Source organism: Tachypleus tridentatus, chromosome 9 (genome assembly GCF_004210375.1).
Source record: "Tachypleus tridentatus isolate NWPU-2018 chromosome 9, ASM421037v1, whole genome shotgun sequence".
Classification (NCBI taxonomy): Eukaryota; Metazoa; Arthropoda; class Merostomata; order Xiphosura; family Limulidae; genus Tachypleus; species Tachypleus tridentatus.
In genome coordinates, this window is record NC_134833.1 from 24,548,732 (window position 1) to 24,573,739 (window position 25,008).

Here is a 25,008-nt window from a genome sequence, read left to right on the forward strand (position 1 = left end):
TCTAACTGGGTATTGTAATTTTTCTTTAGGTTTACCAATCACTTTTTAATTAATGAAACTTAACACATAGAAACACATAATAATTTTACATACAATATCTAACTGGGTATTGTAATTTTTCTTTAGGTTTACCAATCATTTTTAATTAATGAAACTTGACACATAGAAACACATAATAATTTTACATACAATATCTAACTGGGTATTGTAATTTTTCTTTAGGTTTACCAATCACTTTTTAATTAATGAAACTTAACACATAGAAACACATTATAATTTTACATACAATATCTAACTGGGTATTGTAATTTTTTCTTTAGGTTTACCAATCACTTTTAATTAATGAAACTTAACACATAGAAACACATAATAATTTTACATACATTATCTAACTGGGTATTGTAATTTTTTTTTAGGTTTACCAATCACTTTTTAATTAATGAAACTTAACACATAGAAACACATTATAATTTTACATACAATATCTAACTGGGTATTGTAATTTTTCTTTAGGTTTACCAATCTCTTTTTTAATTAATGAAACTTAACACATAGAAACACATAATAATTTTACATACAATATCTAACTGGGTATTGTAATTTTTCTTTAGGTTTACCAATCACTTTTTAATTAATGAAACTTAACACATAGAAACACATTATAACTTTACATACAATATCTAACTGGGTATTGTAATTTTTCTTTAGGTTTACCAATCACTTTTTAATTAATGAAACTTAACACATAGAAACACATAATAATTTTACATACATTATCTAACTGGGTATTGTAATTTTTCTTTAGGTTTACCAATCATTTTTAATTAATGAAACTTAACACATAGAAACACATAATAATTTTACATACATTATCTAACTGGGTATTGCAATTTTTCTTTAGGTTTACCAATCATTTTAATTAATGAAACTTAACACATAGAAACACATAATAATTACAATTTCCACTGTAACTATGTAGTTATTTAAAATACGTATATATATATATACCCCATCACCAAACACATCTTTGGTAAGAGAAAATCACCAGTTCTTAAATGTTTCACGTTGTTTTTATATGTTTATTAAACATATTTTATGTTAGAAAAGAGTTAAACTATCAATGCTACAGCTGTGTTTTCATCTAAAAGTTAAATCATTTTACCAAACGGTGTTCCAAACTGTTCGTGTAATTAAGTGATCAAATAAAGTATGTTTTCGCTCCTTTAGTCGGATGAGGAACTACTTTAGTCGTATGAGGAACTACTTTAGTCGTATGAAGGACTACTTTAGTCGTATGAGGAACTACTTTAGTCGTATGAGGAACTACTTTAGTCGTATGAGGAACTACTTTAGTCGTATGAAGGACTACTTTAGTCGTATGAAGGACTACTTTAGTCGTATGAGGAACTACTTTAGTCGGATGAGGAACTACTTTAGTCGTATGAAGGACTACTTTAGTCGTATGAAGGACTACTTTAGTCGTATGAAGGACTACTTTAGTCGTATGAGGAACTACTTTAGTCATATGAAGGACTAATGCTCAAACAATTTTATTTTCAGTACAATGAACGTTTATTCCTAACTTAGACAATTGATCGTCAGTGTTCGTATATTTATCGTAAAGATTTTTCTGAGTTTATATAACGTTTCTTACTAGTAAACTGCGAAACTACGACTGAATATATATATATATGAACGTTTGGCAGTAATTTTAATTCGTTTAAAATATTACAGGTTGTAGACATCAATAACAGTTTTACTTCTGTAATATACTGCTCAAGTCAGAAACGAAATATTTTCCGTTTCAAAATAGTATCTAACAATTTCTCTAATCACAAATTTATGATAAAGTTTTGAATAATACAATTTAAAATATTTCAACAATCAGAGATAATTTCCTTATGCTAAACTTTAATTTGAAATGGAATATATTTTTAACACTACATATACTATACTAAAGATTCTAAACTTTCTGTAGTTTTATAATGTCTTAAATTGTGACATTAAATGTTTCTAAAATGTTTGTACAGTTGATTTTTTATCTGAAGTTTTTTCAATAAGTTTAATTTATGCTGACTCTACTTACCAATACCACTTATCTTTTGACTTCCACAACACTGATGTGCAAGGGATGAGATAACTTCGTGCATTTGTTGAAGATAATGTGAAGATAAAACTCAATCATAGTGAGGCTACACTCGTGTACGGAAGCACATTTGTGCTAGTATAGCAGTAAACTGACAGACAGCGATTTATAAGCCTAATGACGTGGTCTTATTCCGACACAACAATGATCTGTTTTCGAGAACGGCAAAAGTCGTATGTTATTTTTTACACGAATGAAAATATCAGATGAAACGTCTTATAAACTAATTAAATAATAAATTAAAATAAAAGATTTATGTGAGTTAACTTCTCGTAGCCCTACTCTGCTCATATTAACCAATATTTCAGAGTTCTTGTTCCGAAGAGACTTTTGCTTCTGGAATGAAAGGAAACAGGTGTTTACAAAAACAGGTTATTACAAGGTAAGGTCGAATTTATTTATTTATTTTTGAATTTCGCGCAAATCTACACGAGTGTAATTTGGTTAGCCGTCTCTAATTTAGCAGTGTAAGACTAGAGGGAAGGCAGCTAATCATCACCACAAAACCGCCAACTTTTTGGCTACTCTTTTACCAACTAAAAGTGGAATAGATCTAAACATTATAACACCCCCAGGGATGAAAGGGCGAGCATGCATGAAGAAAGATGTTTTTGGAATAGTACTCAATATTAAGCTGATTATGTGTGTTTATATGTATGTGATCTATTGAGAAATTACTTTTGTCAGTGTTTGTTTGTGTTTTTTAATTGCGCGCAAGGCTACACGAGGGCTATCAGCGCTGGCCGTTCCTAATTTTACAGTGTAAGACTAGAGGGAAGGCAGCTTCTCTAGTCATCACCATTCACCGCCAACTCTTGGACTACTCTTTTTTACCAACGAATAATGGGATTGATCGTCACATTATAATACTCCCACGCCTAAAAGAGCGAGCATGGTTGGTGCGACCGGGATTTGAACCCCCGACCCTCGTACTAGGAGTCGAGTGTCTTAACCACCTGACCACGCCGGGCTATTTGTTAGCGTCTTTACTAATGTTTTAAACTTAACATTAAAGGTCCATCCTGGTTGTCATATCCACTACAATAAACTAAACCCTGAAAAACACCTCATAACCATCCCTTATCATTCAAATATTTTTGGGTAAATGAAAAAATATGTTTTATTTCAGGAAATACCTTTTGAAGTTAGTTCTGTGAAAACTCGAACTGAAATCAGTACATTTCTATTGTTGCTTCTTAAAAAATGTTTTATTTCAGGAAATCATGTTTCTTTTGTTATGTAATCATTGTAGCCATCAAACACTTTTGCTCCTTAATGTTTTAACTATGGAGTTTTAACTCCGTTTAACTTCACCATATGGTAGTCTAAATTAATTTAGGCATGTGAATAATCATTCATAATAAGAGGTCAGATGGTATTGGTTTTGGTTAATGTTTTAACTATGGAGTTTTAACCCGTTTAACTCCACCATATAGTAGTCTAAATTAATTTAGGCATGTGAATAATCATTCATAATAAGAGGTCAGATGGTATTGGTTTTGGTTGGCTGATGCAAACCGTGTTATTAAGCCGTGAACAGTCCAGAGTTTTGTTTTTTGTTTGTAATTGAGCACAAAGCTACACAAAGGGCTGTCTTTGCTCTGCCCACCACGGGTTTCGAAACCTTGTTTTTAGCAGTATAAATACGCAAACATACTGCTGTATCACTGGCGTGGGGGGGGGGCAGACCAGAGCAGAGGATAAGACCGAACAAAAGAATGAATTAGGCCTCTACGTCACAGATTTTCCTTTTAGTTCCACGTTTGGTGAAAAGGAAATCTTCAACGCATGTGTACAACCGGAATTTTTTTTTTATGTTAAGAAATAGTTTTTTATGTTTTGTTACTATCTAACTCTTTGTGAAAATTCAAATAAAATCAATACATTTCTATTAATGCCAGAAACAAACGTCCTCAGAACATCAACATTTTGCACTTATTTAATTAAACATTCGACGTTTCGCTTCGTGTTTTCTTCAGGAGCATTCACTAAAGCATAAACCTCTCCTGAAGATGTATAGCGAAACATTGAGTGTCTAATTAAATAAATGTAAGATTTTTGATGTTCTAAAATGGTTTATTTCTAGTGTTAGTATAACTTTCATACACCAATGTGCACTACAGAAATTAACTAAACGCCTTCTATTGTTACTCAGTGAGAAACTGTTTTTATATTATCATTTTGTTTGTTTTTTAGGGTCATTGTCGCCATAAAACCTATTGTAAAGACACGGATCGAAATTAATAGACCACTATTGTTGGAGTTAAAACGGGTAAGGTAATAAAATATTATATTTATTTTAACAATTTGGCATTTTAAGTTACACAAGATGATTTAGTGAGTTTATTTGTTGAAAAACAGCGTCACGTCATATGATCTATCTGTCAGTTTTTATAAGGTTCCTCAATAAATGGAAAACGTTAGCCTAATATCTCGTATGTATTTATCTTTACTGAACCACTTATGAAACTGATTTATGTACGCACAAAACCGTATTTTTCAGTATTTACATTAATTATTTTTTTGTGTTTGGGGATCAGGAACAAAATATGCCATACTTGAAACAAATGAAATAATTTCCATATTTGTTTCTACAACGTGTAGCTCATAAGCTTAAATACGTTAACACCAAATAAACGAACAAACCATTTAACTACACACTATTCAGAAACTAGCTTTAGGTTTATCTTTACCCTTATGCAGGTATTTAAAGGATGTCCCTTGTGTGTTTTTCGAGTTTGGTAAATAACATCATCTAAAAATAACAACTGCTTGGAAAAGCCAAGACATTGAAGATTTATTTATAGGTTGAAATTACGCCACCTATTGGATAGTTTATTTATTAAATGAATTTTTAAAAAAGTTATTTTCTCAATATTGAATTCAGTTACTGAATAAAAACTTTGCGATCCCTACAGTTATGGTAGTCATGTGATAAGTTTTGCACGTGGATTTGAAATGGGCGGAAACGCCTTAAGTATAGAACAACTTATTTTCAGTTCACGGTCAAGAATGCAAAAGAAATATCGTACAATCCTAGATATAATGATTTATAAATGTATTTTTTTATTTTACACAATCAAACAAACTATTGAACTGTAATGATTTCACACGTGTTTTTTACTATTATGGTACTTATCTTCAGTTCACACATATTAAAGACACCTTTCAATCATTATCACTATTGAAATTCTCACAGAAACTAGCAAGCGGTTTTATAAAACAACTTATTAAGTAATTATGTGTTGTTTGTCAAGTTTCATTATTTCTCAAAAAGTTCAGCTTGTGGAAAATGATCTTTTTACATTTATGTTTAACAGTGTTGGTTTCCAGTGGCTCACTACCAATCTGACAGTATAGTTGTAACTTACTTGTCTCAGGCAGGTTACGTGACCTGATTCTGTGTAAAATGAGGCATTTTGTTGGGGTGATAGAGTTTCTGTAATATGTAAAACGAAACTGATATTACCAATCATTGTTTTCTTACTATGCAGACAAAGTTGGCATTTGTACATAGGTAAATATATATGAAATATAAAAAAAATATGATAGTTTTATTGCACAATAAATCTAAAGTTAGAAAACGTGTGTGGCTACAGCTAAGAATGACTTGTGATCATAGGCTTAGTGTTCTACATGGTAACAAACTCTGTTGATAATTACTTATAAGACTAGGCTTAGTGTTCTACATTGTAACAAACTCTGTTGATAATTACTTATAAGATTAGGCTAAGTGTTCTACATTGTAACAAACTCTGTTGATAATTACTTATAACATTAGGCTTAGTGTTCTATATGGTAACAAACACTGTTGATAATTACTTACAAGATAATACCTTTCATGAGCAATGAATTTTATGCTAACTTTCTTCACTTGAAGCGGTTTGAATTTATATTATAAGGTCCACCTCGAAATACAGGTTTATTGTATTCCAAGTGCTAATGAACTAATGAAGTTGTGCTGATTCACACATCGCTGAACTAAATATCAGAAAATTTGAGTTTTCACTTGTACTTTATTGACTCTGAGGCCCCGGCATGGCCAGGTGGGTTAAGGCGTTCGACTCGTCATCTGAGGGTCGCAGGTTCGAATCTCCATCCCACCAAACATGCTCGCCCATTCAGCCGTGGGGGCGTTATAATGTTACTGTCAATCCCAATATTCGTTAGTAAAAGAGTAGTCAAGAGTTGGCGGTGGGTGGTGATGACTAGCTGCCTTCCCTCTTGTCTTACACTACTAAATTAGGGACGGCTAACGCAGATAGCCCTCGTGTAGCTTTGCGCGAAATTCAAAAAACTAACAAACAAATCATTTATTCTGACACTGTTTAGCTCTTTCTGTGTATAAGATTGGTTTGTTTTGAATTTCGTTCAAACCTACATGAGAGCTATTTGCCGTCCTGAATTTAGCATAAGACTAGAGGGACTGCAACTAGTCATCGCAACTCACTATCAACTATTAGGCTATTCTTTTACCAACGAATAGCGAGATTGACCTTCACATTATAACGCTCCCATGTTTGGTGAGATGGGGTTTCAATTTCGCGACCCCAGGTTGCGCGTCAAGCGTCCTAACCACCAAGCTCAGTGCATAAAGTATCGTTAAAGTGAACAAACAAATAAACAGTTTCCGATCATCGTATCTGAGAATATTTACTGCAGGTTTTGTTAATTGGAATTTGTCCCTAAGTTGTGTATTGTGTGGTATACGTTTTTTGAAACTTTAAGTGTTGCGTATTACAATTTGAAATGTCCTGAAAGTGAGTTAAATTGTGATTTGAATTCAAAAGTTAAATAAACGTCGATACGTTTCTAATTTATGATATTTGACAGATTAATATACACAATTTTCTTTACTAATACAAATATATTTTAACATGCAAATAATGATACAATTTATTATAATTGTTATTACAAATATCTATTACCAATAATGATTTACATATAATTTTTTTTACAAATATATAAACAATATTAAATTTTCTTTCCGGTCTCGAAACTTGCTTGATATCTTGTCGAGCGAATTAATCTGGAGTTAACGCAGATACAATTCATTTAACAGTGAATAATAACTGTATTATTCTTTCTTCGCCGTTTACACGTAGAAGTTGTATAATGTCTTCGTAATAATATTAACGTCCGAAGTTAATCCACTGAAGTTAAACGATTTGTAGTGTAGTAAATTACAGTTATAGCTTCCGAGGTCTATAGTATACAAACTGTAGCAAACCAACAATACACTACTGGCCAAAATCTTAAGGCCAATGAACATAAAGAAAAAATATGCATTTTGCGTTGTTAGACTTAACGACTTATTTGAGTGGAGCTTCGAAAGATGAAAATAAGAATAAGGGAAAGTAAAAAAAAACAAACCATTTTTAGCATTTACTAGCAAAAATGTGAACACTATGAAATTAACCTAAATACTAACTTGTCGAAAGTTCAAGACCATACAAAAAAGAAGTCCTAAACAGGGTAGAAAATGCCCAACAAGAGGTCTCAGTAGTGAGTTGCACGGCCGTCATTCAAACATTTGCTTTGGCATGGTCAATATAAGTGTTTGCAGAAGGCTGGCTGAAATGTTATTCCAAGTGGTGAAGATGACTGCACGAAGATCATGCAGTGTTTGGAATTGACGTCCATTTCTATAGACTTCCCTTGCCATCCACCCCAAACATTTTCAATGAGGTTCAGTCCGGGCGAACACGCTGGATAGTCCAGGTTATTCGCCATGAAAAAGTCCTTTCTCCTGCGGGCATTGTAGATTGCAGCGTTGTCCTGCTGAAAGATCCAGTCATTTCCACACAAGCGAGAGCCTTCACTTGAAAAGGATGCTTTTTCCAACATGCCAATGTAGACAGCTGCTGTTAGATGCCCCTGTATAACCTGAAGCTCCATTGTTCCATGGAAGGAGAAAGCATCCCAGATCATAATGGAACCTCCTCCACTGTGTCGTGTAGAAAATGTCTCCGGTGGGATATCCTTATCCTGCCAATAACGTTGGAAGCCATCTGGACCATCCAGGTTAATTCTATTCTCATCAGAGAAGAAAACCTTCTCTCACTTTTCTTTGTCCCATGTTTGGTGCTTTTCAGAAACTTTTAATCTAGCTGTTTCGTGATGTGGAAGGATGCGTGGCCTTTGAAGACGTTTACGGTTTTTAAAGCCTTTCTCTCGTAGATGCTGTCTTATTGTTCTTAAGCTGCATTCTGCGTCTGTAATGGCCTTAATCTGATTCGACGATCGGCTGGTGTCTTGCCGGACAACCCGTCGAATCCTCCTGCTCAACGCCGGCGAAATTTTCTTGGGCCAATCACTTGAAATTTTTGTTCCGTATCCATCAGAGTTTTTTAAGAAATTTGCAACAGCAGTTTTACTACGCCCAATCTCACCAGCAATGACACGTTGAGAGAGACCTTGCTTTTGCAGCTCAACAGTTCTGCCACGTTCAAACTCTGCAACTTTTAGTTTTGCCATGTTTTACCCAACATAACACAGTAGATGTCAGTAGGAGATGTTGACAACGCTAATGCTTTCACACAAATGAGTAAATTTCGTTTCGTGTTTACCGATTAACTCTTTGTTTCAATATGGTCTCAAACTTTTGACCAGCTGGCATTTAGGCTAATTTCATAGTGTTCACATTTTCCCTATTAAATGCTAAAAATGTTTTTATTTTTATTTTCTCTTTTCTTATTTTCATCTTTCGAAGCTTTAATCAAATCAGTGGTTGAGTCTAGCAACGCAAAATGCATATTTTTTCTTTATGTTCATTGGTCTTAAGATTTTGGCCAATCAGTGCACATACTGTTTCTTGGCGCGTTACGTTAGTTATCTTCTATAAGCGTGAGGCGATGCTCTAGAAATTATATGATTGCACAACAATACTGGCAATCAGTAGTATTTATATACACACGTAGTTCTTTGTTGATTCTTAGACTCGAGAAACTTCTACAACTTTAGTTAATTGGCGGGAAATTCGAAATATATATTTAAAAGTAAAACAGCTATATGCATTTTAGATATATGTTTAACTAAAACAAACCTCAATATTAAAATGAATATATAATAGTGAAGCCGTCACAAAAGTAACTTAGAATTTAAATTTTATTTTCTTCATACTTACCAAATAACTGATATAATGAAACGAACTTTTCTCAATATTTAATATATTTCCATATCTCACCCGTAGAGGGCTTATGTATATTCAGTGGTGTAACAAGCGTAGTTATTTGTCTTAGCAATAAGGTAACAAACTTTAAAATTTATAAGTAAATGTGTACTTTAAACTATCTCATCAAACAATTCCTAATACTTACACAGATGAAAGATTTACAAAACGATCACATTGTTCGATTCATCGGAGCATGCGTAGAGCCTCCATATTGCTGTCTTGTCACCGAATATTGCCCCAAAGGAAGTCTACAGGTTAGTGTTATCTTAAATACTGATCTTACGTCACCATCTCGATATATAATATTCACATACCAGCCCTATACAGTTGTAATGTTCAGTTCAGTACCGATGAGTAATTTAAACCATACGTTTCTAAATTGTTAATAAAACATGCAGTAAAGTTTGACACATTTTGACTATTTTTTTTTTGTAATGGCGCTACGAAAACTGAACGAGGCTTCAAAATGTTGGTTTCACCGATTTAAAAGGTGTAAGCAGCAAATATGAAGGTTTAAGTAAAAACGTAAAATATGTTTTTATGTCAGTAATTGTAATTATGCCGTGAACAATGTGTTATGACTGAAATCAGTATGTGGATTTTTAGGTTATGATATATTTTTCACGATATCTCTTACACAAGAATCTTAATAATTGTACTACTGTACTAAAACTGATTTAGATTACTTTCATTTTATACTGCAAAAATGATATAATTGACTTTATGGCATAACAGGTTTTTTTATTTACATATTTAGCAATGGCGAATTTCTTAAGTGTCATAATATATAAGGTTAAACAACAACGTTTTTAAACTGTGTTTATTTGTGATTTGACACATGTGTTAAGTAAGAATTCCATCTTAATTGCTATGTTTATTATTGGTTTTGCCAAATTTGAATTTTTGAGTTAGGGCTGGATGCAATTTATGTTTAGGGTTTAGGAGAAGTTAACAAGAGCTGGTTATACAGACTTAACACTATGCAGTTAAGCCTATTCATGATTCGGGTTATTTTACGAACCTGTGTTTAAGTACAAGTTGAAAATATGTTTACGTAGTTTGTTCTGAAAGAACTCAACCAAATAATATGTTCAGAGCAATTCATTAACAGATTTCTCTCTCTCATTAGTTGTGTGAAACAAAGTTAACAGGTTTCTCTCTCTCATTAGTCGTGTGAAAAAAAGTTAACAGATTTCTCTCTTTCATTAGTTGTTCTTTTGACTACCATTTGTTCACTATTACTTGTGTCTATATAAGGACTGGTATTCATAGGACATTTTAGAAAATGAAGAGATAAAGCTTGACTGGATGTTCCGCTGTTCCTTACTTCAAGACACTGTAAAGGTAGGCTTACCAACTAATGAATACTCCAAACATCAGAATACTTCAAGACACTGAATAAGTAGGATTACCAACTGGTGAATACTCCAAACACCAGAATACTTCAAGACACTGTAAAGGTAGGCTTACCAACTGGTGAATACTCCAAACACCTGAATACTTCAAGATACTGTAAAAGGTAGGCTTAACAACTGGTGAATACTCCAAACACCAGAATACTTCAAGATACTGTAAAGGTAGGCTTACCAACTAGTGAATACTCGAAATACGAGAATACTTCAAGACACTGTAAAAGTAGGCTTACCAACTAGTGAATACTTAAAATACCAAAAGATTCCTTCTGTGCTAGTTGGCTGTACTTGGTTTCAGCTTCTTTTAAATATTTTAAAAATATTTTGACAAGTATTCTTATGCAATATTCACTGACTTCAAAATAATCATTTAATTTTTTGCAACTCATATTGTAGCATAAAAACATCAAAATCATTTATTTATTTATTTAAGAAGACACTAAATGTTTCGTTTTATAACTATCCAGTAACCGACAGTACAAAGCATTCGATTCTTGTGTTCTAGTGGAACACTAATAAAAGAAACTATAAAGTGAAACGTTGCATGTCCTACTGAATAAAATAACGTAGTTTCGTGTTATTGTGTTACTTATTTCCAAATTGTCAAACGTTATTATAAACTGAACAAAACCCCGTGATAAAAATAACACGAGAGTGAGCTATTAGGTTGTTCAGAAATAAGTGTCGGAATCCTCACGATGACATTTAGAATATTGTGTAACTTATTGTTGTTTGGTTTAATCCAATGTTTGTCGCTTACAAGGTGTCTTAATTGTCTGCTCTTTTAACTCTACTGAGAGTAAGTTTCGCAACCCCCAAAGCAGCATGGATAAGAAGGCATTCCGTCTTATTTTCATCTACGACTTAAAACTTGGACGAAAAGCCACGGAACATCAACCAGGCATTCGGCCATGGTTCTGCCACTGAACATATAGTTCGGTGTTGGTTCCAAAGGTTTCGACACGAAGCTGAAAGTCTTGAAGACTTTCATGGAAGGAAGCCATCCTTAGATAAAAAGACATTAAAGGAAGCAGTTGAGACAGATCCTCACACAACAGGACGTGAGCTTCCAGAAATGCTAGGTACAAGCAAATCAAACATTGCCGATCACCTGATTGCGATTGGAAAGACAATAAAGTTGGATAAGTGGGTTCCGCATGAGTTGACTGAAGATCAACAAAATCGGCCGTCATGAGACCTGTCAAGAGTGACGCTCCAAAAATTGAACGAATTGAATTCTGCCCTATTCACTTTATTCTTCAGACTTTTCTCCTACATATTTTCATTTTTTCAAGCACTTTGACAACTTTTTGAACAATAAACGCTTTCAAAACCAGGCAGCTGCAGAAGAAGCTTTCAGGGAGTTCATTGACCGTAGAAACTCTGATTTCTACAGTAGGGACATAAACAGCATCGTTACACGTTGGAAAAAGTGTGTTGAAGCAAATAGTACTTACTTTGATTTTAGCACGTTTCACAACACTGGTTTATACTCTTCCAAATTTCGCAGTTCAAAACGACATTTATTTCTGGACAACCTAATATTTTTTGTGGTTAACTTCAGGATGTTTCAAAATAATTTATTTCGTATACATAATCGTAGTTGTGACGTACAGTTACTACTGTGTTTGAAATATGGAACGCTAGAAGAGTAGTTATGTATTAAGCATCATTTTCTACAAAAAACGTGTTCAATTATACGTTGCATTTCTTATCAAATAAACACAAAACACAGTTCCTGCACCAACTTTAAATAATGTTCTGACTGGATAGCAGATTATGAAAAGGATGTTTGTGTATTGAAATACGTTTGTCTAGCAAGTAATTGTTTTGTCTTCATAATATTTTATTTCTTATTCTCTCTCTCTATATATATATATTTATACTTATAAACATTGTAAGATAAGTACGTAACCGAACTAGGCTTACTGTACATATATCTAGGTCATAATATAATGACAGTTTTTGTGTTTCTGTGCGTGTATGTGTCCGCTTATGGCTAGCGAACAGGTGAAACTATTGTCAGTAAACCTAACATGTATCATAAAAGGATTCCCATGGGATTGATATAATGGGTCTTCTTTCGAGTTTGACCTCTTATATCTCTCTCTGGGGGGCACATATCTCCCCACGCGTTGAAAATGTGTTTCAACTAGTATATATATATACTTTCATAAAGAATAGAACAGAAAGTCTCTACATTTCTCGCCTGAGTAAACACTTGTTTTACCTTTAAAGAACTGATTTTATTCACTTAAGTTTAGGCTGTTTTAGTGAATTGTACTGGCTTAACAGATGTTGAACAGTGCATAAACGAGTTGTGCTTGAGAAGATATGATCGATTTACTTCGAAAACAAAACAGACTATTCAGCGGCGTTTCAATCTTTTGCTTTCACTTTATTCCAGTTTGTCCTCTGTGTCTATCTACCATAACGCATACGTGAGAGATATCGTACCAATGGTTTAATAAATAAGTTTCAAAACTCAAGTTTTGAAAACTTTATTATTCCTTGGCGTTTGTATTTTCCGTAAGTGACGTATATGAAATATACTCTATCGTATTTTTTAACTGTTACTTTTATTAGGAGTTTTGGTTAGAATATTCAAAAAATTCAATTTATTAGTTTTTTATATTTTATTCTAATACCTTTACGATAGAGATTCTTTTGCATTGTTGTTTTTTAGTATATAAATATATGGATTTACGAATGGTTTAATTATCCTAATATGGCCGCATATTATGAGTTATTATTAGGTTTATGGCCGAAAATATCGTTAGCAACGAGAGTGATAGCCCAGTGATGAAACAATGGATTACAATATTTGTAAGTCAGTATGTAATAACAAATCAGTTATCGCGTTGATTTTTAGTTTTAATGTGAGAAGACAGCTTGTTTTGATCTGTAGTTAAGTTTAATTGTAATGCATTTTTATAAAAAAAAAAACGTTTGTTTGCCGATAATAGACAAGAAGTTAATAGCTACTCAAACACCTGGTTTTATAAATTGTTTTCTAACATAATAAAAATTAGACCGGGAACCAGTGAAGCCTCTTCATTTCTGTTTTTAACAGAAGATTATTTTAAAATTTTAAAACATTTCAAACGATATGAAGATGAATTAGTTTGAAGTTGATATAACATTCACATACTTTGTTCATGTACGAATTACATTCGAAAATAATTCTTTATAATAACACGTTTATTTTATTGCTTAAGATTTGACGTAGGACATTTATGTTAGGCTTACTTATAGATACCGAAGTAATAAGGCATAAGAATGTAACCACGTAACAACAGTCTTGACCTGTACAGGGAATGGCATATCTTCACAACAGTGATGTTCGTTCCCATGGCAACCTGAAGTCGTCCAATTGCGTGGTAGACAGTAGATTTGTCTTAAAGATCACAGATATTGGCCTTCACGCTCTTAGAACATCAGAGGAAAATGAAAACAAAGTGTCATACGCCTACTGGAGAAGTAAGACGAGTTTGTTATTTAAGTTTAATTTTCTAGACAGAATGCGCTGAAAAAAAGTTTTAAAACTCATATTATTAAATTCAGTTCACATTTCGCTCCGTCGAATAGTTTTGAAAGCAAATTAGTGGCCCGGCATGGCCAAGTGGGTTAAGGTGTTCGACTCGTAATCCGAGGGTCCCACGGGCGTTATAATGTATCCGTCTGTCCCACTATTCGTTGGTAAAAGAGTAGCGCAAGAGTTAGCGGTGGGTGGTGATGATTAGCTGTCTTCCCTCTAGTCTTACGCTGTTACATTAGGGACGGCTAACGCAGATAGCCTTCATGTAGCTTTGCGCGAAATTCAAAAACAAGCAAATTAGAAAAATATTTTGTTCGTGCAAATTTATTGTTGTTTCCCTTTCAATTTCGTAAACTATTTTCTTTATCATTCAGTTTATAATGATTTAGTTTCGTACTTCATAATGATTTAGTTTCGTACTTCAACAGAGAGATAAATATTTTAAATTTGAAGATTATTTGCTCTGTTTTTTTTATTTCTATGGGTTTTTTAGTCAAAAGAAAAAATTGACAGAACAATTTAATTTGAATATTTTGTTTTATAACACGTGAAACGTTGAGAAAAACAGTTTAAGTTTTTTTTTGTTGAGGGTATAGGGTGGGGAATAATAAAAAAGTATTTATGTTTGTTACTAAGCTACACAATGAGCTGTGTGTACTTTGTTCATCACGGGTATCGAAACCCGTTTACCAGGGGTGTGTGTGAGTCCGCAGACGTAACGCTGTGCGTCTGAGACGACAAATGAGTTATGCATTTACACTATACGCTCTCATGCTGTATCAAAACAAAATTAGAAATGTGGTTCCTTATCTGTAAATTTTATTTTTATGTTTGGAAGAGTGTATTTCACTAAAGCTAATGTAGTTTTGTGTTTATTACTGTGGTGTTTACAACTTTTCTCACTGTGTTCCGGCTCGGCATGGCCAAGCGTGTTAAGGCATTCGACTCCTAATGCGAGTGTCGCGGGTTCGAATCCCGGCCGCACCAAACATGCTCGCCCTTTCAGGCGTGGGGGCGTTACAATGTGACGGTCAATCCTACTATTCGCTGGTAAAAGAGTAGCCCAAGAGTTGGCGGTGGGTGGTGATGACTAGCTGCCTTCCCTCTAGTCTTACACTGCTAAATTAGGGACGGCTAGCGCAGATAGCCCTCGAGTAGCTTTGCGCGAAATTCAAAACACACAAACACTGTGTTTCTTGTTTTATTTTTAAACTAATTTTCAATATAATATATTCATTTGCTATGTTTATTATCGTCTTTCTAAAATGTGAAGGTCACTACATGATTCTTTATGTAACTAAACTTCCACGTATAAGTTTCCATTACAAGCATCATATTCTAAAGTTTCACGAAAACCTAAATATAATAATGAAACGTATGTTCCTCTGCTATTCGATATTATTTTTAGTGTATCGATAAGACTATGATTGGAAACATTTGAAAATAAGGTTTTTCATAACACTCACTTATTTATCTTTAAATATTTAGAGAAGCTATGGACAGCACCAGAGTTATTGAGAATGCCTAATCCAACACCAGAGGGCACACAGAAAGGAGATGTTTATTCATTTGCTATAATCGCAAGTGAGGTAGTTGTGAGACAAGGTCCTTTCTATCTGAAGGAGGTTGACCTCAGTCCAAAAGGTTAATGGTGTTTTTTTTTTTTCACAAACCACTGACTTTAGATAACGGACGTGTAAATATTTAAGGTCGAAGAAGACCGAAATAAGTGATTTTATATGTATATGTATGTATGATTGTGCTCAAACAAAGAGCAAAATGTTCATATGTGAAAACAACGTTAAAGACGTCAGTTTATTGCAAATGTTTAATAGGATGTTTTCTCAACTTATTGGTTACGGTGAAAACAATATTTTTCTATTAGTATGGAGAATTAATTAATTATTATTTATATGTATTGTTCGGTTGAAAATGAAACAAAGAAAGGCAAGTTTAAAAAAAAACTGACGTCATTTTATACGTTATGACACAGAGTCACTGATCAATGCATATAGTTGTGTGACCTTATATGTACGCTTACTTAACTTTAGAGTTATTTAAAAATCACATAAAGCTAACAATAAATATGATATCCATGCTATCTTTTCATTCACAGCTTGTTACTTACATATACCTTACAGTTATCGAAAGGAAAACAATCCTTGGCTTCATATTGTGGGAGTGTATTTGATATGCTATCAATCGCAATGAATTTATGTTTATATACGATTCGAAAAATATTTTGCACTGAACTACCTTAGATTTCTAGTATTCTGAAGTGTACTTAACATCAATATATCATATAATACTGCTAATTGTATTATTTTTTAAAGATAATTTTCAGTTAGTTTTTACCTATAATGAATTTTCCTTCCATTTATCGAAACACAAATAAAAGTATTTTGTGACGTAAAATGTCATAATAGTGAGACCAGTTAGACTGGATTGCATACACCACGTGCGGAGTTTGAACTCTTTTCGTGTACAAATCAAGAAACTAAATAAATGTTTGCAAACATTTAAAATCATAAAGTTAACTCGAGAACAATATCTCATAAAACAAATATTGTTAACAAAAAATAAATCAGTTACAAAAATATAATTTTTTTACAAAACCATGTAAACGTATCAAGTAACGCCCTTCATTATGATCTTTTGTAGTTGAGAAATAGAAACCTTTTTACAGAGTTATGTAAACGTACTAAGTAACGCCCTTCATTATGATCTTTTGTAGTTGAGAAATAGAAACCTTTTTACAGAACTATGTAAACGTATTAAGTAACGCCCTTCATTATGGTTCATTTGTAGTTCAGAAATAGAAAACTTTTTACTATATGTAAACGTACTAAGTAACGCCCTTCATTATGGTTTATTTGAGTATAAAGCTACCCAATGAGTTATCTGTGTTCTGCTCACCAGGGGTATTGAAACTCGATTTTCATTATTATAAGTCCGCAGACATACTGCTATGCCACTGGGCGATAAAGTTACTGTCCTTTGACAAAGAAGAGATTCCTGACTCTATTTACTTTGGTTTTTATGAACAATTGTAATATTCTGCGTTTAGTTCCATATTTTGCAAGCTAAAATCGATAATTAAAGTGCATTTATTATGAGTGCACAATAAACGCAAGTATAATACGGGGTTAAATACAGTTAATTTGAATAGTGGAAGATGTGTTCAAACATTCAGAATTAATTATATGTTGGGATATCGTTTTTTATCTCTCACTCCCAGTGGGTCAGCGGTAAGTCAACAGGCTTACTTTGATAAAAACTGGGGCTCGATACCTATAGTGGCAAAGCACAGATAGCTCATTGTGTAGCCTTTTCTGAACAAAACAAATATTGGACAGAAAGGTTTAGGGAAGGGGATACAGCGTTGTCCGCCCATCAATAGGCAACAGTTACCGGGCCCGGCATGACTAGGTGGTTAAGGCACTCGACTCGTTATCCGGCGGTCGTGGGTTCGAATTCCTGTCACACCAAACATGTTCGCCCTTTTAGCCGTGAGGGCGTTATAATATGACGATCAATCCTACTATTTGTTGGTAAAAGAGTACCTAAAGAGTTGGCGGTGAGTGGTGACGACTAGTGACGAAATCAAAACAAACCAAACAGCTACCGTGGGGCCTGTAGGCAACAATTACCTGGTGGAGGATACAGCGGTGACGTTGTGGGAGGGTTCAGCGGTGACGTTGTCTGTCCGCCTGTAGGCAACAATTACCTGGTGGAGGATACAGCGGTGACGTTGTTCCTCACAATAACTAAGGTGTTTATGAACAACAAATCTTAATAAATATTCACAGGCAACATCCTATAGGGCTTAAAATTAATCTGGGGTTAAGAGGTCAAGGCTACCATTTATCGAAATAGAAATTTAGATTCACCACGCAATAAAAAAAAGATAGCTAGTAGATAGAAAGACATCAAATGATTCCAAACATAATAAAAAGATAGCTGGAAGACAGAAACACAACACATTATATGAAAACCCTGTGGTAAATTGTTTGTTTGTTATTAAAAACAATGCTACAAAATGGACTATTTCTGCTGATATATATATCGCGAGTATCAAAACCAGAGTTTTAGTTTTAAAACCCTCAGACTTACCGTTGTGGTAGAGCTTTAGATTTTGGAGCTGGTAGACAAGTTCAAAGCCGTTCGATACCACAAAATATTCCCCGCAATTTACGTGAAGGTATGTCATAATAGTGACAGTCAGTTTCTTGGTTTTACTCCTCGTATAGATTTTCATTTTAATGATATGTCATGGATTATTATTGGCAGCAGAAGTAGCAAATGCTTATAACATGTTAACTCTAGCTTTTTTCCCCATAATGGCGAATTTTCTACTTAAGATAATTCTAACCTTTCTCAATAGATGGCAGCTCCAATCTTGTTACTATTAAATGGAATTTTTAATGAACAGAAACATAAATTGTTTTTTCTTCACTCTCCGTATTTTTAAAACATAAGTTGAAACGTCAAAGTGTATTTATTATGTCTGTATTCAGAGAAAACTGTCTAAAGCTAAAGATACATTAGTGTTAGAAATGTATTCAGAGACAGAAATAAAATAAATATGAAAATTCTATCAAACTAATTAAAACAAACAAATTTAATTAATTAAAATAATGGATGGACGTTAGTTCACTTTAAGTTGGCACAAGATGTTGTTTTGGAATGGTCTATTTTTGAATTTAAGTTTTATTAGAAAATTTACTCGAATTTTCGAAAATTATTGAGGTGATTTATACAATTTGGAAGGCGTATTCAGATATAAACGCATGAAGTTCACTTATTAACAATATATTTGGTAGGCCGAATCAGAAAACGAAAATACGTTTTTTAAACGATTAATTGTCTTTCTTTAAGTCAACTTCCGTGTTTTTTTGGCGCGTTGTTTTACATATTTTTTTGTTTATACACGAGAGAAGAAAACTCCATTCTTTATCAGATACTTTATTCTAATCTTATGCAGCACGTGAATTTTTTTTTCTCAAAGGAGTTCATTAACTATTCAGTTAATTACATTAATGAGTGAAAAGTGTTTTTATTCTCAGAGATTATCGAACGAGTGAAGGAAAAGAGGAAACCGCCGTTTCGCCCGTTTCTTGATGAAAACCTTTATGATGAAGAAGTAATTCAAATGATCAGGAGATGTTGGGCAGAAGATCCCATGGAAAGACCAAATTTTGATCATCTCAAATCCATAGTTCGGCGACTGAGCAAGTGAGCGCTTCTTGTACGTTATTAGAGACTACTGTTAAGTACTTCCAGTGACAGTAGAAGGTATACAGTTCCATGTAAAGTCACCTAAACCTAAATAGTACCCTGTAACGGAACAACACTAAACTTATGTGTGTTCTCTTATATGATGTTTTTTTAGCAAAGTCACATCGGGCTATCTGCTGTTTTCATCGAGGGGAATCGAACCTCCGATTTATCGTTGTAAATCCGTAGACTTACCGCTGTGCCAGAAGGAAACACACTAAATTTATATGGAAATAAGTTTGTACGTTTGTACGTGTTTTGTTCCTCCCAAGTGGCACAGCGGTATATTTGCAGACTTATACCGCTAGAAACCGGGTTTCGATACCCGTGATGGGCAGAGCACAGGTAGGCTTTTGTGTAGCTTTGGTACTCAACACCAAACAACAACACCTACACGTTCTTGTTAAACGAATGTTAGACTGAACAGGATGGGTAAAAATATTTAAATTTGGTCCATTCTTGTGGAGTTAAATGTATTTTAACACCTACTGATTACTGGTTCAAATTTTAACAACAAGGCGAGAAGCAATGGATTATAATCACATTATGACATCGATCTATCTTGGTTAATAATCTGCTATTTTTTTGTTACAGACGGTTTCCTCCACAAGGACATCGTAATATATTTAAGTAATTACAACCATTGAAACCGGGATTTGTATACCCGTGGTGGGCAGAGTAGAGATAGCCCACTGTGTGGTTCTGTGCATAAGTACAAACAACCATCTACTAACGTTCTGTTACAAAGAGATTAATTTTGTAAGTTTTAAATGTAAACAGATATTTAGAAAAAAATTAGTCGGTAAATCATAACCTTAGGCGTTTTTTCTTCTTTGTTTTTCTGTTCTAATTTATTTTTACATTGTATCGTAGTGATCAAGGCCAACTGATGTGCAACGAATGGCAAAAGGAAAACGTAGAAACATTGTTAGAATGTCTGGTAAAATGTTATTATTATGTTAAAATATTGGGAAAATGTGATGAGGCTCTCCAGGTATTTCGAAATTTTAAATCAATGAGAAGGAAAAACAGTGAAATAATGTTTACAAATTTAAATCATGAGGAAAACGTTAAAAGAAACAAACAAAGTTTGCTTTGTTAATCTAAAACAAAACCTGTTCATCCGCGTCACGAGAAGAAACGTCAATCCTTTCGATCCATATTTCGTAATAAGTATATCTACTTTCAATAGTTTAGGTTCTTCATGACTGGAGTTAGTGTTTTCATGACTGGAAGTTAGTGTTTTTCATGACTGGAGTTAGTGTTTTTCATGACTGGAGTTAGTGTTCTTCATGACTGGAGTTAGTGTTTTTCATGACTGGAGTTAGTGTTCTTCATGACTGGAGTTAGTGTTTTTCATGACTGGAGTTAGTGTTTTTCATGACTGGAGTTAGTGTTCTTCATGACTGGAGTTAGTGTTCTTCATGACTGGAGTTAGTGTTTTTCATGACTGGAGTTAGTGTTCTTCATGACTGGAGTTAGTGTTTTTCATGACTGGAGTTAGTGTTTTTCATGACTGGAGTTAGTGTTCTTCATGACTGGAGTTAGTGTTATATTGAAAATCTGAACGTTACTTTCACACCCTAGTCCTAAGATTTTAAATAAAAAATCGCAACATGGAATGATTAGAGTGTTAATTTATAAGCACAAAGATGCACAGTAATCATTGTTCTCTGTTGTCACCGTAAAGATGAAACTCTGATTTATAAGCTACCAGGGTTAATCCATAGCCATTGGAAACATTCATTAATAGAAAAGAAACGTTTTTAAGTTGGATAGTCTGAAAATAACATATTTTGACTTGTGTACGATAACCACTTAGTTATTGTATAACAAGTGAAAATAACACTTTCGCACCTGGAATTAGAACATAACTTTTATGTCATTACCCCTTGAATGGTACATACATTTTAAGGGTGACGCTAGAGAAGTAACTCACTTAAAGTGCGCAATGTGCAGTCAGGTAAACTGGGCATATGCTGGACGGTTCAGTTGAAAATTCATGACTCGCGTCCCGTTTTCGTCAAAATAAAAATCGCACTCAACGCTTTGGTGCCATTTGTGCGTTAGCAAAGTGACGGTCAAATCCCACTATATGATTTAACACGAGAAGTTCAAGGGTTAACTGTGGATGGTGTTGACTGGCTGCCTTCCATCTAGTCTGTCATATTGAAAACAATTAGGGAACAGCTAGCGCACATAACCCTTGTAAAATTTTGCACGAAATCCAACAAACAAACAAATCACCAGCCACTCGTTTTTATAAACAATATAATAACGGCTTATCACTGCTGCTCTCACATAAGCGTGGACTGTTATACTGATAGGTCTGTTCTTAACCATTTCAAAAATTCGTACTTGGGAGGGTGACCACCTGGGAATACAGGGTGATGATGACATTTCTTTCACCAAACATGCTCGCCCTTTCAGCCGTGAGAGCGTTATAATGTGACGTTCAATCCCACTATTCGTTGGTTAAAGAGTAGACCAAGAATTGGCGGTGGGTGGTGATGACTAGCTGCCTTCCCTCTAGTCTTACACTGCTAAATTAGGGACGGCTAGTGCAGATAGCCCTCGTGTGGCTTTGCGCGAAATTCAAAAACAAAACAAACTTTCAAAAATTCCGAAGGTGGGACCAAAATTAATTCGTCCGTGACGATTGGTAACAAACAAATAAATGGCTGATGAAGGATCGCGTTAATTGGTCGATATCCTTTTGCTGTGTGATAATGCCAAGCCCCGTATTACTCGCAGTATGATAAGTGTATAGCGGAGGTTTGAAGGGTTAGCCTTTATTCAGCCTGCATACAGCCCTAACCTAGTGCCCTGTGACTTGAAGTCTCCACAGAAAACGATTTCAGAAGAAGACTGAAGTTATTAAAGCAGTTGTAATTTGGTTAGAAACAACTAGTGTATAACTTATTGAACTGGAGTGATGATACTTTGGAACACTGCACTCATCGGGTCCGTATTGGATGTCCATGTTGTCTGTCCACACCTAAACTCTGAATATAACCTCATGTTGCGTGCTTTAGTGAATAAAAAAAGTTCGTTGTTTTCTGAGCATGTCATGAGCGGACATTAGACTGACTTGAGACTAATGACACGTGATATATATATAGGTCATGTGTACATACATAGGTGTATATATGAAGTTGTAAATGATGTTGCTGATTTGAAGTACAGGTCATGTGTACATATGTATATATGGAAGTTTGACTGACGCTATTAGTTTGATATGTTGGTGGCCATGTGTTCATGTTTATATGGAATTGTGATTGATACCATAAGTTTGATGTACAGGCCATGTGTTATATAGACTGATCCTATTAATTTGATATATAGATTTTGTGTTCATATATGTATATTTAACTTGATTTTAAGGTATAATAAATGAATTTGCAAAATATCAGGTATTTTCAGTACATTGCAATTTTCATTGTTTCATTTATCACAAACATGTTTGTTACTTAACATTTATAAAGTGGAAATAATCTTTAAACCTTTTTTGTTTACTAATTTTCCAGGGAAAACGCAAGTTCTAACATTCTGGATAACCTTCTCTCCCGGATGGAGCAATACGCCAACAATCTGGAGTCTCTCGTGGAAGAACGCACAGCTAATTATCTGGAAGAGAAACGAAAAGCGGAAGACCTGCTCTACCAACTTTTACCAAAGTACGTTCTGTATTTGCTAACCACTTTGAGAGACACTCTGTTTGAGGCATATTAATGTAATCGACAGAAATGAAGAGAAGGCTATGTAGAGCGATTAATTTTAGCTCATTGCTCGGAACGTTGAAGTAGCTCGAACCGTGAAGTCAAATGGCAAGAAATTTACCAGTGGGCTTGCATGACATGTGTCTTTGGAAGAAAATTCAAAATATTAATTATCTTTTTAGTGGTGTTGTTTTCAGTCAAAAATTATTAGAATAATTTGACAGCCTCAATTCTTTTAATTTGGAATACTTATCTGGCATAGTAAGACATACAGGGTGTTCGAAAAGTCACTGTGAACTTATATATTTGTGTGTGTGTTTTCTTTTAGCAAAGCCACAAGGCTATCTGCTCAGCCCACCGAGGGGAATCGAACCCCTGATTTTAGCGTTGTAAATCCGGACTTATATATTTATATGTTTATATAATTACAAAACTGCACAGTGACTTTCAGAACACCCTGTAGAATGAATGTTCTACTATTTGACGAACATGCATTGAAGTAATGTGACAAAGCGCTTGTGTCTGTGTTTGGTTTTGAAAACAAAGTAAGCGCCTCTCCCTCAGTTCAGTATAGTTATAATTAACATTGTATGAGCAATACTTTGAAAAACAAATGTTTCAACTTAACTATACTTTTTGTTTTTTGAAGTTAAGCACAAAGCAACAGAATGGTCCATCTGTGCTCTGTTCACCACAGATATCGAAACCAGATTCTAGCGTTGTAAGTCCGCAAACATACCGATGTACCAATAGGGTCTTTACTTTTACTTTAAATTTTAATGGTTTTGATAGGCCCCTCCTCCATTATCTAAGAGCTGAAATTGTGATTATTTTCTAAATGTTCAGCTGCATAATGGGCTACCTGTAAACTGGGTCCTTCAATGTTTCATCTTGTTATATCTTACGTTAACACTAGTGTCTCACTTATTATATCTATAACTGTTTACTTTCTATCTGTAAAACTACTCCATAAACTATTTGTTTTGTATCGAGTACAAGTAACTGAACAGGGTTAGACCAATAATAAAACACTTACCATTGTTTTTTAAATGGTAGTCAATAATAAAACACTTACTATTGTTTAAGTACATTGTAGTCCGGTAATAAAACACTTACTATTGTTTAAGTACATTGATAGACCAGTAATAAAATACTTACCATTGTTTAAGAATTACATGGTAGTCCAGTAATAAAACACTTACTATTGTTTAAGTACATTGATAGACCAGTAATAAAACACTTACCATTGTTTAAATTACATGTGTAGTCCGGTAATAAAACACATACTATTGTTTAAATACATGATAGACCAGTAATAAAATACTTACTATTGTTTAAGTACATGATAGACCAGTAATAAAATACTTACTATTGTTTAAGTGCATGGTGGTCCAGTAGTAGATTGTCCACTACTGCTTAAATACATGGAAGTCCAACAGTAATGCACCCACTATTGCTAACAAAGAACTTAATATGAAGGTCAGTTTTTTATTTGTTTTTTGTTTACTACAGAGTTGCTCAATTAACTGTGCACTATATTCGTTTTTGTTTGAACGTTTAATCGGTTTAATCGGCCCGACATAGTCAGGTGTTAGGGGCACTCGACGCGTAATCAAGGGACGCGGGCTCGAACCCCGTCACACGAATCATACTCGTCCCTTTCAGCCGTGGGGGCGTTTACAATGTGACGGCCAATCCCACTATTCGTTGGTAAAGAGTAGCAGCTTTAAGAGTTAGCGGTT

General features: G+C 34.1%; 1 protein-coding gene across 1 annotated transcript; it reads left to right on the forward strand.

Moving 5' to 3' along the window:
* The first annotated feature begins 4,351 nt into the window (after positions 1 to 4,351).
* LOC143227320 (atrial natriuretic peptide receptor 2-like) lies at positions 4,352 to 23,279 on the forward strand. The gene is made up of 7 exons (XM_076458776.1): positions 4,352 to 4,418; positions 9,470 to 9,574; positions 10,593 to 10,664; positions 14,047 to 14,212; positions 15,759 to 15,914; positions 19,337 to 19,505; positions 23,075 to 23,279. The coding sequence occupies exons 2-7, from the start codon at positions 9,470 to 9,472 to the stop codon at positions 23,277 to 23,279; spliced, it is 873 nt and encodes a 290-aa protein (XP_076314891.1). The 5' UTR covers positions 4,352 to 4,418.
* The last annotated feature ends 1,729 nt before the right edge of the window (positions 23,280 to 25,008 follow it).

What these genes read in the sequence shown, in the direction of transcription:
- LOC143227320 (XM_076458776.1), top strand. Translation starts at nt 9,470, where the DNA reads ATGAAAGATTTACAAAACGATCACATTGTTCGATTCATCGGAGCATGC. An exon ending in GTCATACGCCTACTGGAGAA is followed by an intron (nt 14,213 to 15,758) that starts GTAAGACGAGTT and finishes TTAAATATTTAG; the next exon opens with AGAAGCTATGGACAGCACCA. An exon ending in ATAGTTCGGCGACTGAGCAA is followed by an intron (nt 19,506 to 23,074) that starts GTGAGCGCTTCT and finishes CTAATTTTCCAG; the next exon opens with GGAAAACGCAAGTTCTAACA.